Raw genomic sequence first — 15,624 nt, 5'->3', positions numbered from 1 at the left:
ACACCAACAGACCTTGACTTAAATCTGTCTTAAGTGTTAAAAGCTTGTATTTAATTAAACCATAAATATACAGTGCTACTTTTGTGCCAGTTCCCAAATGAATTTTTCTCTTTATTTTACCTTTTCTTAAGTGATCTATCACCATTTATCATAATGTTATGCTCTGTGTTTTGTGCTTTTTGGTGATAATTATGTATTTTCCTTTATTTAATTCACTGATCATGTAGAGGTTCATAAAAGAGCAGAGTAAAGTTGAGGGTAATTTTATCAAAACAGAGAAAACGGAAGAAAAAGTAACTTTTTCAACAAAATCTCTACGACATCGCCTCAAATAATGACAACTACACAGTTTTCTGTTTGTTTTAGTGTAAAAAGAAGTAAGATTACATGAAAATATTTACATTTACAAACTATGCTTTGCAAAAAATGTGAATATCATGAATAGATATGAAAAACTAGAAGTGTGTTAAGGAAAGTAAGTGCAATTTGACCAATATTCTGCCTGTTAATAAATGTTTTGTGTATTTGTAGATCCACTGTGATCTGTAAGTTGTAATGCACATGTTTAAGTGATAAACTGAAGCAGAATACTGTTAAAATTGCACTTTTTCCTCAGAAATTTCAGGTTGTCCATGTTATTCACAATTTTTTAAAAGGCTAAGTCATAAATGTAAACATTTTCATCATGTAATTTTACTTTTTTCACCCTAAAGTAAAGAGAACAGTTTGGAGTTGTCATTATTTCTAGGCTATTCTGTTCTTATTTTACTGGTCTGATCCACTTCAGATCATATTGGGCTGAATGTGGAACTTGAACTTAAATGACTTTGACCCCCTGAGGTAGATTAAACCTAATGCTGATGTTCCTCCGTCATCTCCGTCAGGTACTGCTTCGGTGGCGGTCGCTGGACTCCTGGCCGCCCTTCGCATCACCAGGAACAAAATGAGCGACCACACTGTTGTTTTCCAAGGCGCAGGAGAGGTAAATGACGCAAAGGTTTACTTAAACTGTAGATCAGTGTTTTTCAACCTTGGGGTCGGGACCCCACATGGGGTTGCCTGGAATTCAAATGGAGTCGCTTGAAATTTCTAGTAATTGATAAAAAACAAAAAAAATATATATATGAGTTGAAAGAGATGATCACAAAAGACATGACAAAAACTGTGAGTCTGAAACTGCAGCACTGTGGTTCTGTTTATCTGTCAAATGTTCATTGTGGTCAGTTTCAGATGCTGCAGCTCTTTCATAACTCATAGTTTGAGTTCTTGTTTGTTCAGTATTAATTGTCAGCCTTGTAAATCCAAGCTGGACTGACTGTACATATCCTGACCAAGGAAAATCAAACTCTCCCTTTGTGCAGTAATCTACACCTGGATTTACTGCCTCCGTCCATAATAATATACATTATACAGACTAAATGTCGTCTAAAAATAACACTGGGTTACAAAAAAATGTTTTTTGCAAGTTGTCTAGGTTTTTTCATCTGAATTAGGACCATTTTGCACCACTAAATCCAAAAATGACATCTGTTTTTCTCAATCAGGTCAGGTTTTTTTGCTAATTTGATTTTGAAAAAATTGATCTTCTCACAAAATTGATTACATTTTTGTGACTTTATCAGTTGATTTTTTATGTAGTTCTCACCCAAAATAGGTTTTAAGAGAAAAAAAATCATTTTCTAACAGGATTCCTGTTAGGTACAATGGTGTATTCACCGCAGATGTAGCAGAATACGTCAGGCTTATTTTTGCGAGATCTTCTAGTCGAAGCCATTTCATTCACCTGTAATATTAAAAAAAACCATTAATCATAAATTGGCAAAAGTAAAATCTTCAGAGCTCGTTTATTGCAAGAAATATGAAAGAATTTTGTATCATATGATGTGAAAATGTCCATAAATGTAAGCAAAAATGTTAAAAAGCCAATATGTAGCATAGTTCAGAAAGTTGACCTGATTGAGCAAAATTAATGTGATTTTTGGATTCAGCACACCAAAATTATCCTAAATCAGCTCAAAAAACTCAAACAATAAATTTGTTGTTGACCAGTGTAATGTTTATTTGCAACATAGTATAGCAAACTATTACATGATCAAAAAAAATTAATTGTAGCCAAAAAAATAAAAATAAAAAATTCTGTTTTGAATGTCTCGGGTCGCCAGAAATTTGTGATGTTAAAATGGGGTCATGAGACAAAAAAGGTTGGAAACCACTGCTGTAGATTGTCCACTGTGTCCATATGTGTGTTTTTATTATAGCTATTATTATTACTGTTTTCTTTCCCTTTTGTCTTGTAATATTTCTTATATGTGTACATTTAGTGTTGGAACCAGTTCAGTTCTATCTAATCTAAGTCTGTCCTGCTCTGTCTGTTCGTCTTTATCGTCCCGGTCCAGGCGGCCATGGGCATCGCTGAACTCATCACCATGGCCATGGAGAAGGAAGGACTCCCCAGAGAACAGTGTGTGAGGAAGATCTGGATGGTGGATTCCAAGGGTCTCATCGTCAAGGTGTGTAAAAGCTCCAGCAGAAACACACAAACAGATGCACCGAGGGCGTAGACGTGGGAGACGGAGGCAGGAACACACCCTCAGATCCACCGTGGACGTCAAACCGCAGGTTAAGCGCTGTGGGTGGATTTTTTGCTAAGCAGTTTGACATCAGAACAACCTCCACAAACAAGAAAAAAGACTCACTTTGTTGCGTTAATTTATATGACAGAGGTCTTTCCTTGGCAGTGCAGCCAACGGCTCTCCAGAGGCTAAACATTCCCATCTGTTCGACATCTGCTTTGTCCACAATAATCAAACAGCCTCCCACCGTCCATCATCTCTCCTCCTCCTCGTCTTTTACTCATCGCTTCTCTCATCATCCTCTCAGCCAGCGACATTTCCCCTTTCCTCCTTCTTTCTTCTCCTTCATCCTTTTTTTTTTTTTTTTTTTTTTTGCATTCAATTCCGTGTCCAGTGAAACTATTTGCAGTCAGTAACATTTGAGTGATGTTCTATCGACCGTGTTCGGATGGTTTTTACAGATGCTTTAGTTCATGATATGCTCCTCTTCATCTCTAAATCCTCAGGGTCGAGACCACCTGACTCATGAGAAGGAGAGGTTTGCCCACGAGCATCCGCACATGAAGAACCTGGACGACGTCATTCGCCAACTGAAACCCACAGCGATCATCGGTGAGGAGAAGAGCGTGTTCCCTGGATATTCCATCTGTCACTTTTACCGAGCCCATGACACTCCAGATTAGGTCAAAGATGTTGTAGGGGGAAGTCCTGAGTGCAGTGTGATATTTTAATTAGTGCTGTCAAACAATTAACATTTTTAATAGGGTTAGGGTTAGAATTAATTTTGATTCATCACGATTAAACATCTTTTTTTTTTCCTTTTTTTTTTTTTTTACACATATGTTAACCTCCTCAGACCCAGGAAAGTGAAAATCTAGCTTTTTTACTTTAAACAGTTGTCTTGATTGGAAACTGCATAATGCATCAGTTTTTTCAGATACATTTTTGAGATTATTCTTTTTTATTTTTGTATTTTTTTAAAGGAATTTTTTAATGGACAGCTTTTTTTTTTTTTTTAAGTAAACTGTCAGACATTTGTCCCCTGCAGAGGCTGAAAATGCATTGCTGGGTTTCAGGAGGTTAATTAAATTTTTAACATATTAAATATCTTTTCTGACATGAATTGGTAACATTGTGTGGGTCTCCCCTGAGCATGAACCCCGAGAACCACAAGACCCCCCCCCCCCCAACACCTCAGACAATATAACTAACAGTGACTTGAATACTCGTCAACATCCACTTTTGATTGTTTGATACACAGTCAAACATAATTTAATATATTAGATAGATAGATAGATAGATAGATAGATAGATAGATAGATAGATAGATAGATAGATAGATAGATAGATAGATAGATAGATAGATAGATAGATAGATAGATAGATAGATAGATAGATAGATAGATAGATAGATAGATAGATAGATAGATAGATAGATCAAAACATTTACATTTACAAACTAACCAACAATTAACTGTTTTGTTTGGGTAGTTTGTAAATATAATTACTTTCATAATTTAATGGAATTTTTTTGTACTAAAAGAAAGACAAAAATGTGGAGTTGTCATTATTTATAGGTTATTCTAATATTATTGTTACTATTTAACCGGTCTGGTCCACTGCAGATCAAACTGAGCTGAATGTGGAACCTGAACTAAAATTACTTTGACAGCACTGTTTTATACTCAAGGTCAAGGTCAAGGTTACTTTACTTATACCCGTAGGTAGATTTGTTTTGCAGTCTAGGTGATTGCCTTGGCATTACAACAACACATACATTGAACATGCAAGACAGGCACTTGATCACACTTACAGACAGGACAAAAAGACAGGACAAAAAGTGCTTAGTGTTCCACCATTCATCTGTATAGCAGCATGGATAAGTAAAAGAATAAAATAGATAAGATCAAATAAATAAAAACAAGATGCAATAAAACACAATAAAAACCAGGAAAGATAAAAACAATCCGGGATAAAAACCAGGATAAGAACATAAAATTAAAGAATTACCTAATTACCTAAAATTACCTAATTACCCAAAATTAAAAAATAATATGTAATTTAGCAACAATGAGATGAGACAAGTGAGAGCAGATGGTCAGCTGAAAGTGAGTCCAAGTATTCACCTTCTGTTTTTTTTTTTAGAGTTAAAACACTGAAGAAGTGGACTTATTATACTAGTGGTTTCTAACCTCTTTGTCTCCTGACCCTATTTTAACAAAACAAATTTCTGGCGACCCCAGACATTCAAAACAGACTTTTTTTTTGGCTAAAACTAATTTGTTTTTGATCATTTAATAGTTTGCTATACTATGTTGCAAATAAAGGTTAATTTCAGATGACATTTAGTCTATATAATGTATATTTTTATGGACGGCGGCAGAAAAGCCAGGTGTAGATTACTGCACAAAGTGAGAATTTGATTTTCCTTGGTCAGGATATGTACAGTCAGTCCAGCTTGGATTTACAAGGTGGACAATTAATACTGAACAAACAAAAACTCAAACTATGAATTATGAAAGAGTTGCAGCATCTGAAACTGACCACAATGAACATTTGACAGATAAACAGAACCACAGTGCTGCAGTTTCAGACTCAGAGTTTGTCATGTCTTTTATGTATTGGAATTGTCTCTCTCAACTCACGATATACTTTTTATTAGTAAGCTGTTGGGTTTTTTTTGTCTTTTTTTTCATCAATTACTATACTCAGTGCCAATGAAAACGCAACACTTGAATGTGTTTTATTGTTCCTGAGCTTCATCAATATGTTTAAGTTTCACCTGTATAAAATAATCCCAGACAATTTCTTAACAACCTGAGACGGGTTGAGCTACTGTCACTCTTGAATGAACTCATCTGCATTCATAAGACTTGTTTTTCTCATTGCTCAGTGATGAACTGCTCAGCTTAAGGAATTGTGGTCAGTTAAGGAGTGGTCATGTTCTGTATATAAAGGCAAGCTGAAAAGCACCAAAATCATTTGCAATAACTCAGCGATGCCTAAACTGACACGTGACCAAAGATGCCATGCTATGGGGCTCCTGGAGGCCAGAATCTCTGCTCGGCAGGTGGCGCGCCGTTTTGGATGCAATGTGTCCACCATAATCAGGATGCAACAGAGGCGTGAAGAAACTGGCTCAACTGCAGACAGACCTCGCCCTGGACGAGCACGTGTGACCACGCCACAGCAGGATCGCTACATTGAGCCGCAGCACCTCCAGGACCGCTTTGTGACTTTTGGTTTTGGGGTCCTTGAGTTTCTTTCTTTATCCTTATTTTTTCTCAACAAATTTGGATGTGATTTTTTATTTTTACTGAATAGAAATGGCCTATGATTAATTCCAAAGAGCTTATGGAATCAAAATCCTCATCGATTTAAAAAAAAATATAAGAATCTTCAAGTGTTGCGTTTTCATTGGCACTGAGTATAGAAATTCCAGGTGACCTCACCTTGGATCCCGACCCTAAGGTTGAAAAACACTAGATTATACTTTATATATTATCTGTGACTTTGTTTTTCAGGTGTGGCGGCTGTCGCTGGAGCCTTTTCCGAGCAGATCATCAGAGATATGGCCTCTTTCAATGAACGTCCGATCATATTCGCCCTCAGTAACCCCACAAGCAAAGCTGAATGCACGGCCGAGCAGTGTTACACATTCACAGAGGTAATCACCTTTTGTCTCACCTGACACAGTGTATATGACACCAAGGCCTCCAATGGGGTTCTACATGAGCTCATCCACCTTTTAATGTTGATACTATACAAAAAGTAGTTCCATTGTCCTTGTATCTCACCATCCTGTTCTATCTAGAGTCAATCCCCAGTTGAATTTGTGAGGTTGTCAGGTTCTGTTCTATGTTCCAGTCCTGTGGTCTGGATGCACATCAATCCAACAATAGAAGTGGGCGGGACTTTCACTGGAGGAGAACTCAACTAATCCAATCGAAGCCCATATACAGCCGTGGAAAAAATTCTTATCCCACCCCTTGTTTTCTTCAGTTTCTTGTTCACTTTAATGCCTGGTCCAACTAAAGGTACATTTGTTTGGACAAATATAATGATAACAACAAAAGCAGCTCATTGTAGTTTAATTTCAGAGCTGATATCTACCCATTTAACATGTTTTTTTTTTTTTGTATAATAACCAAAATCACTTCAGTTCTTACATCAATATCTATGGCATTGTACTGACAAAAACAGTGCTTTTAGACATTCCATGTTTTCTTTTCTGTCTGTTTTAGTCACATGACACACACAGGAGTTAGTACTGGATTGCATAACCATCGTTTTGATGACTTTTGATGGTCTAATCATTTTTTTCCACGACTGTATGACTTCTATCAGTGATCAATAGGAACTATATTGATATCTCTAAGCATTTACAGGTTATAAATCATCAAGATATGGACCATTATGAGTAAGGGCACATTTCTAATTATTAAAAATTTGTTACAAAATCAAAAATCTAAATTTTTCAAAATTGTTAACAAACTTTGTAGACATTGTCCCAAGGAAGATACATATAGATTTGAAATGAAGGATTGGACAAACCCTCTAATATACACATACACAACTGGAAGCAGTGATAAAGAGAAAACTAAGTAAAGACAATAGACTATTGGGAATAACTTCATACATTTGCATGGATCAAATATAAAGATGTCGTGTGTAAATGTAGATGTAGGTTAGTTGTTGCGGTTCTTTTGGTCTTGCTGGACCTGATGGACCAACTCTGTTCTATATTACTAATGTTTTGTCATTGAAAACACATGAACAGCTGTGTTTCACTGTTTTCTTTATCCTTTCGTGCTGCAGGGCCGGGGCATCTTTGCCAGTGGGAGTCCATTTGACTCCGTCACATTGCCCAGTGGGATGACGTTCTACCCCGGTCAAGGAAATAATGCCTACATCTTCCCCGGTGTCGGCCTGGCCGTCACAGCCGGTGCCATCCGGTGCATCACCGAGGAGATCTTCCTCGTAGCGGCAGAGGTAACGTACAGAAACCTTGCACCAGGGGCGTCAAACATAACTGGCCCACTGTCAGGTCCAATCTGGCCCTTTGAATAAAGATATAAACAGTCATTAGAGTCAAAATCTGTTTAGTTCAGGTTCCACATTCAGCCCAATTCAATCTCAAGTGGGTTGGATCATTGAAATACTATTATAATAACCTATGAACTAGTGCATCCTTTCTTCTTACTGTACCTGAATCTGTGTATTGTGATTTTGCATCCTGAACCTTTTCTTTTTTTTTCTTCGTAAATTTTTTTAGAGGACCCCAGGAAGACTAGCCTGGTGTATGTGTGTCGGCTAATGGGGATCCTCAATAAAGAATAAACAAAGCATTAATAATAACCTGGAACATAGAAAGAAACAGAAGAAATAAAAAACTTCAAGTTTTATTAACTAATGCTTTATTTAAAGTCATTTAAACATATAAAACTACAAAAAAAAAAAAAAATCATTTAAAAATATGGGTTCTAGATCCTCTGATCCAGTTCATTCCTTTACTTTCTGTCCTTTCTTGGTAAATTCCTCTGTCATTTTTAGTTGAATAACCTCTCAGCTGGCAAGTCTGTTTCTGCACAGGAAATTTGACACCATGGCAACATGGCCCTATTGTTTATCTGTTGCTAGGTAACCCACTTCAATGATGATTCTATTCTATATAGCAACATGATTGTAAGGCTATTGTGTTCCAAAATTACTAATATCTCCCAAAATATTGGTCCTATCAACTTACCATTTTGCTAGTCTCTTCCTTGACCAAAACTACATAAGTATGTCAAACTGCAGCAGTCAGCTCTGTACAGATTGTGTGATGTTCCAGACACACACAGAAAGTCCACTTCCCTTTTATAATACAGGATAAGGACATCTCCAAATTCCTCTCTCTTGTTTTAATGTGAATAATCTGAACAAATATGAATGAATGAATGTAATTGTACCAAAATTCTGTCTGTTATTAAATGTTTTGTGTATTTGCAGATCCACTGTGATCTGTAAGTTGTAATGTACATGCGTAAATGAGATGCTAAAGCATAATATTACTAAAATTACACTTATTTTTCTTCAGAAATTTCAGGTTTTTCATGTTTCATGTCATTTTTTGAGGGGTAGTTTGTAGATGTAAATATTTTCATAATGCAACTTTTACTTTTTCACTGTAAGATATAAAGTTTTGGAAGTTTGGAGCTGACATTATGTATAAGTTATTATATTATTATTTTACTGATCCTGCCCATTTCAGATCCTATTGGTCTGTATATGACACGTCAGCCCGACACCGTTCAGCTGCACCTCAATGTAATGCAGAAACAGCACATTAACCAGGATCTGTTATCTACACCCAAGATTAAAGAGCAAATATGAAGCATGTCTGCGCTAAAATATGTATAAACAAGGCCACTTGTATATTTTCATGAATATTTCTGACTAGGCTCGAATTCACAGAAATCTGTCATTATATTAAATTTAACAGATCATTTATTAGATCAAAAATCACTTAACATTCTGTATAATTCCTTGGTCTTACTTTATTGAAGTTGCTGTTTGGCGGTATGGGGAAATACATATGCAAGTTAATTACAAAGGCTTTGTATACTGCAAAAAAGAGCAATAGGAATTGTTGACAATGTTGAACACACATATTGTTGTGTGTAATTCAGTTACTGCATTATGTATTAGTTGTGGTTGAATGCTAAAATTTGGAAAATAGTATTGTTTGATTCTTGTATTAAAATAGTGATCAAGGTGTAAAAGCACTTGAGGAGTTGGATTAAAAAAAGTTTAAACTTCTTCCTACTCCTTTTCCATCATGCAAAATTCAGACCTGCACGTACTTGAAGATAGATTCTGTTCATTTAAATGTTATTTTGTTTTTGTCTTATTTTGCTTTGTTTTGTTTTATTTTGTTTCTTTGCATTTTCTAAATAAACAAACAAACAAACAAACTAATAAATAAAATAACACCCTGTTATCATCACGTTTAACTTTATGTTTAACTTCAGACATTTAAAATATGATGTTATGTGAAACGACGTCACGTTTAATACATTTTTTTCCTTAGCATCTTCTTCCTCAGCCGGATAACAACTCCCATGATTCCACACTTCTTCACTTTCTCGTCCTCTACTTCACCTTTTATTACAGTTTTGAATGAGAGCCCTCTAGTGGTAGAAATGACATCCTGCATTTTTAGACGCATCAGAACAGTTATTTCAGTTTGTCCTCGTCCTGTCTTTTCTCCTAAACATCGCTCGTGTTGTTGTGTTTTCAGGAACATTCAGTTCAGTCTCTTTGTTAATAACATAAGGCATTAGTGTGAATTATTGGTGTATTTACCAGAACATTAATGTCTAAATGTTCCTGACGTCTGAGATCTCCTCTTGAACTCGTATGATTAATGAACATGTCATATCGGAGCCTTAACCACTAATTTTTCCCAAATGCTTCTCATTAAAAGCCTGTTTGATTCAGCCTCTCGCTCTGTGCAGCATCTGTCCGCAGAATAATCTGAGTCATCCACATGTGGATCTTTTCATTAATTCATTTGTTTTTTTACTATTTGACAGGCTCTCGCTCACCTGGTGACAGAAGACGACCTGGCGGAGGGAAGGTTGTATCCTCCTCTGAGCTCCATCAGAGACGTTTCCATCAAACTGGCAGCAAAGGTAAGAACTGCACATGTCTGTACCAGGAAACTACAAAATAGATTAGATTAGATTAGATTAGATTAGATTAGATTAGATTAGATTAGGTCAGAGTAGAGTAGAGTGGAGTAGAGTAGAATACAATACAATACAATACAATACAATAGATTCAACTTTACTGTCATTACATATGTATAAATTCAAGGCAATGAAATGCAGTTTGTCATCTAACAAGAAGTGCAATCAGAAGATATACATGATATACATAAATATACAGCATAAATTGTTGGGGTGCTATAGATATGATATACAGAATTAAATTAGATTACATTACATTACATTAGACTAGACTTGATATAACATTATTGATCCCTTTGGCAGTGAGTCTGGAAATTAAGGTTCCAGTATCAGCACCAAATGTGCACATATAAGAAATATTATATTATAAGACAAAAAAAGAACAGAAAAAAATGAATAACAATAGCTATAAAAAATAGTAGTGAATATTGCACATTAGAAAATATTAGTGGAAATAAATAATGAAGTCGTAATAGTAGTAATAATAAAAAGTGGTTCCAGGCACAACAAAGCCCGCCCCTTGCACGTATTGTATCTTCTTTTGGCATCGATCTAATTGATGTCATCATGTCTATGCATGTGCTGATGTCAGCATATCAACTGCCTCTATATATGTTCCAAGTTGGAAGTAAATTGAACCAAAATTTATGTTTTTTATAGACATTTGAAATTTCACCCATTATAACTAATGGAAGAAAAAAAAATTAAAAATTCATTAAAAAATTTGAACTTTGACCTACTTTTCCCAAAATGTAATCACATCTTTTCTGGGTCACTGCAATCTATAAACCAAATCTGGTCTGAATTCAACCAATATAGTTTTGCTGCTAAAGTGTTAGCAACAAACCAAACGAACAAACTAACTAACTAACCTAACCAAAAACAATACCCCTTGCATCCCCTTCGAGGGGCGGGGTAATAACAATAATAATACTTCATTATATTATATTATAATAGGCACAGTATGTATCTATTAACCCTCCGGTATCCGGGTGCGCCTTTTAAGCACACTTCGCACTTCGTGTTATAAAACTTCATATTACTTTTCCCAATTTAAATAAGGTTAGAATTCAAAAGTTGTTCATTTTTGCATGATCTTTAAAATTCTGGCCACCAACTAAAATTTGCACATTGTAAACAAAAGAAAATTACAAGACTAGCATCTGTCTCCCAAGTGTGCCTAAAACGCACTATTTCTTCCATTTGATATGTATGATTAGGGCTCACCTTGATTTCCAAAAATAAAATCAAATTAGAGCAGAAAAATAAATCAATATATAATATTTAATAGTTTTATTTATAGGTGTGCATTTTACGCACACTTGGTGACAGATGCTTGTATTTTTGAACATTTGACCTAGCACCAAAAATAATAATGCAAATTAACCAATGTTGGAGTTAATCATTGACATATGCCAGGCTGCAGAAATCAAATAATATGTGATCCACTTTTTATGTAGTATATTGAAAAAAAATAATAATTTTTTGTGCTTTTTGCATTCAAAAAAATGGTTTGTTTACATTACAAACACGGCATTTAAAGGGTTAAAAAATGTGACTGTTATTGAGTATTTGGTATTTTTATTTACAGCTCAAGTTGATGAAATAGAAAAAAGTGTAAAAGGATTAAAAACAAACTGTATGAATTTTTTTTGACATTATTCCACAAGTGTGCCAAAAAGGCACACTTGGTGCTTAGTAAGGGCCTTGCTGGACGGGATACCGGAGGGTTAAAATATAAATATATATATATATATATATATATATATATATACTTTAATAATAACAGAATTACTAATGATAATTATGATAAAGTGATGGTAGTAGTAGTAGTAATAATAGTAGATAATAGATAATATCACTAATAGTAAGCAGCAGCAGTAAAAAAATGTAAATTACTAACAACAATAAAATAAAATAAATCCATAACTGTACAAAATAACCCACCGTTGCAGATTCTGGAGTATGCCTATGAGAACAACATGGCGACCCTTCGGCCGGAGCCATCCGACAAAGAGGCGTACCTGCGCACGCTCACCTACAGCACCGACTACGAGGAGTTCGTGGCCGACTCGTACCGTTGGCCAGAGGACAGTATGACTGTACAGTCATGCAAACTCTAACGGCGTGGACGTAACCGCAGAAAAACATGGCCTCGACGGGCAGAAGAGCGATGGAAGTGCAATGTCCTCACAAGACGGGATGTATGGTTTGAAGAAACTGTGGGAATGTTCTTTTTGAATATATTACTGTCAAATTAACTGTGACGACACGTGTCTCAAAGCTTCATACATGAATTTATAAAATGTACCTTTATGGTTATCACATGACATTTTACAATAATATATTCTGGAGGAAGTCCTTCACAGGTCGCATTTAATCGTACTGTAATAGAGAGTTATTTTATGACTGTGTCAGCTATAATCCAAAAAAACTCACTGTCAAATAAACATGGTTTTAAATAACATTTCTTGTGTGTGATTAATGCCTAAAAATTTTCCCCCACAAAGCAACATTCTACAATCATTTATTTTTTTCTTGTAAAAATATATAAATATAATCAGTAAAAGTAGTTATTGTGCAGGAAAACTGTCCCTGTCCGTGTTTGACTGTTATGCATGATGTGTAAAATAGAAAAACAAATGATGATGCATTTTCCAGAGAAAATAGTAGGTTTTCTTACAAATTTATTTTAGAGGAACGATCAATCCCTCAGTTTATCACAAATATTTAAAATTAACATCTGTAAAAATGTGGCTTTCACTGGAAAAATCACACAAGTATCCAAATCTGTCAGAAGGATGTAGTGGAGAAAGTAGAAAAAATATATATATATATTTTAATTGTACAATTACGCAAGTTCTTTTATTTATTTATTTTTTTTTTTCATTTCAAACGCAATATTTTAAATAGAAAAGTCCAATATTTACCTCTGAGGTGTGTTTGAGTACAAGGATAAAGTTGCATATGCATATGTAAAGTACAATTACCCCACTTTTTTACTCGTACTTGTACTTTTTTTTCCAATTTGCTGCTTTTCTTTGGATTAAAATCTAAGAGGAAGTGACACTATGGTTCCAGAGCAGTCCTCTAGTGCCCTCTAGAGGCCAATATCTGTCATTGCAAAATAATCATCAATTTACTAAATGATTTGTAGGTGCAGTATTTTGGTGTTTTCTACTTATCACCAGATTTCATGAGCCAGTTTGGGATGGCAGCAGGTTTTGTCATTTTAATTTAGATGCATTAATGTAAAGAATGAAGATCACAAACAAAAACATGCAGAACCACGTGTTTCTGTGGTTCTTATAAAAATAATCAGCAGGTGAATCCAACCAGTTTACATCCGTCTGTCTGTCTGTCTGATTGAGGCTGAATAAATCAATACATGATCACATTAACCTTCTGGTATCTGGGTGAGCGTATTACACACACTTTGTATTTCATGTCATAAAACGTAATATTTTTCACAATTCATTTAAGGTCAGAATTCAAAAGTTGTTCATTTTTGCATGATTTTTTAGCACCCTTCTACCAAGTGAGTAAAAAAATGTACATTGACACATTTTAGCATTTAACATTTGACCTAACACAAAAAATAATCATGCAAATTAACCAATGTTGGTGTTGATCATTGAAAAAATAAGTAATCCAAATTTTATTTAATACATTGGGGAAAAAAAGGACAAGTATTTAGTTTTTTGCATCAAATAATTACAGTTATTGAGCGTTTGATACTTTTGTTTATGGCTCATGAAATACAATGTAAAAAAAAAAAAAGAAAAAAAAGGCCTCTGGTGCTGCTCAGATTGTGTATGTTTTAGTCATTAAAGGGTCTTTGTGGGCAGGTTAATTAACCCGTCCCTGTCCAGACAGACGGGCGGTACCAGAGGCCTCGGCCAGGCCGGTGGGGGCTCCTGGACCCTGCCTTTCCCAGCCTGAAATCAATAGAGCCCATCCAGACCAGTCGGGGCAGAGGGCTGGACGTTCCGCCTCAGGCCGGACCCAGGGACAAACAGTTGTTTAACTCCCTTTGGTTCCCTCACCCTCCCTTTAAAACCTGAATCAGCCCCGGGGCCCCCTCTGCTCCAGCTCCAGGATCGATGAGTCTCAATGTCAGCACCATGAAGCTCTCTGCAAACACAGTTTTCCAGTGGTGTAAGGTTTAAAAAGCGGGTCTGGGGAGATAAAAGTTGAACATTACATTACATTTTATTGTCATTATACATGCGCAAGTACAAGGTAATGAAATGCAATTTGGCGATATACAGTATTAGAGTAGAATGAATGTGTTAATAGACATAAAAAGTGGATGTATTTGACTTAATAAACAGATTATGTACTTACTATACAGGTGGATAATGGCATCATATACAGATTGAGGTGATATTAACATATTGTACAACATAAATACTAATAAAGAATGCAGAAAGAAACAGAAGAAAGAAAAGGCTTCAAGTTGTATTAACTAAAGCTTTATTTTATGCCATTTAAACATATAAAACTACAAAAAACAAACATGAAAAAATATTTCATTTATAAAACACACACAAGACAAATATTCTTAAATTTGTGCATTGACCTGTGGGGTACCCCAGGTTCTAGATCCTCTGATCCAGTTCATTCCTTTCCTTTCTTGGTGAATTCCACTGGTATTTTCAGTTGAATAACCTCTCAGCTGGCATGTCTGTTTCTGCACATAAAAACTGACACCATGGCAACGTGGCCCTATTGCTTATCTGTTGCGAAGTAACCCATTTCAATGATGATTGGGCATAGCAATGAGATTGGCCATTGGGAGGCTATTGTGTTCCAAAATTACTAATATCTCTCAAAATACTGGTCCTATCAACTTGTCGTTTTCACTAGTCTGTTCCTTGACCAAAAGTACATAAGTATGATAAACTGCAGCAGTCAGCTCTGTACAGATTTAGTGTGATGCCCGAGACACACAGACAGTCCACCTCCCTTTTAGAAAATAGGATAGACTATAATAAAACTATTCTGTATTTAATAAAATTTACCACTGGAGTAAACAGTTAAATCCACCTCATTAGCTATCATATTTTTTTACACTTTAAATGATGTGTTTGTAAGATAAACAAGCGGGGGGGTTTTATGACAAAACACAAAAAACTTTTTCAATCTACCTCATAAAAATGTTATAATTATTACCAACACCAAGGAGGTTCTGTTTTTGCTGGCGTTGGTTTGTCTGTCTGTCTGTCTGTTTGTCTGTCTGTGTGCAAGATAACTCAAAAAGTTATGGACAGATTTGGATGAAAATTTCAGGAAATGTTGATACTGGCACAAGGAAC

The 15,624-nt window shown here is 35.5% G+C and overlaps 1 protein-coding gene across 1 annotated transcript in view; it reads left to right on the top strand.

Annotated features, from left to right (window-relative positions):
• The window catches only part of me1 (malic enzyme 1, NADP(+)-dependent, cytosolic), a 210,428-nt gene extending 197,655 nt beyond the window's left edge, over window positions 1–12,773 (top strand). The window contains exons 8-14 of the mRNA XM_030158231.1: window positions 885–982; window positions 2,397–2,510; window positions 3,080–3,185; window positions 6,098–6,240; window positions 7,392–7,565; window positions 10,151–10,249; window positions 12,262–12,773. Coding sequence (XP_030014091.1) covers window positions 885–982; window positions 2,397–2,510; window positions 3,080–3,185; window positions 6,098–6,240; window positions 7,392–7,565; window positions 10,151–10,249; window positions 12,262–12,429 — 902 coding nt within the window. The 3' untranslated portion in view covers window positions 12,430–12,773. The remainder of the gene's footprint in view (window positions 1–884; window positions 983–2,396; window positions 2,511–3,079; window positions 3,186–6,097; window positions 6,241–7,391; window positions 7,566–10,150; window positions 10,250–12,261) is intronic.
• The last annotated feature ends 2,851 nt before the right edge of the window (window positions 12,774–15,624 follow it).

Source organism: Sphaeramia orbicularis, chromosome 16 (genome assembly GCF_902148855.1).
Source record: "Sphaeramia orbicularis chromosome 16, fSphaOr1.1, whole genome shotgun sequence".
Classification (NCBI taxonomy): Eukaryota; Metazoa; Chordata; class Actinopteri; order Kurtiformes; family Apogonidae; genus Sphaeramia; species Sphaeramia orbicularis.
The sequence above is the reverse complement of the archived record's forward strand: the minus strand, read 5'-3'. Positions and strand labels throughout refer to the sequence as shown.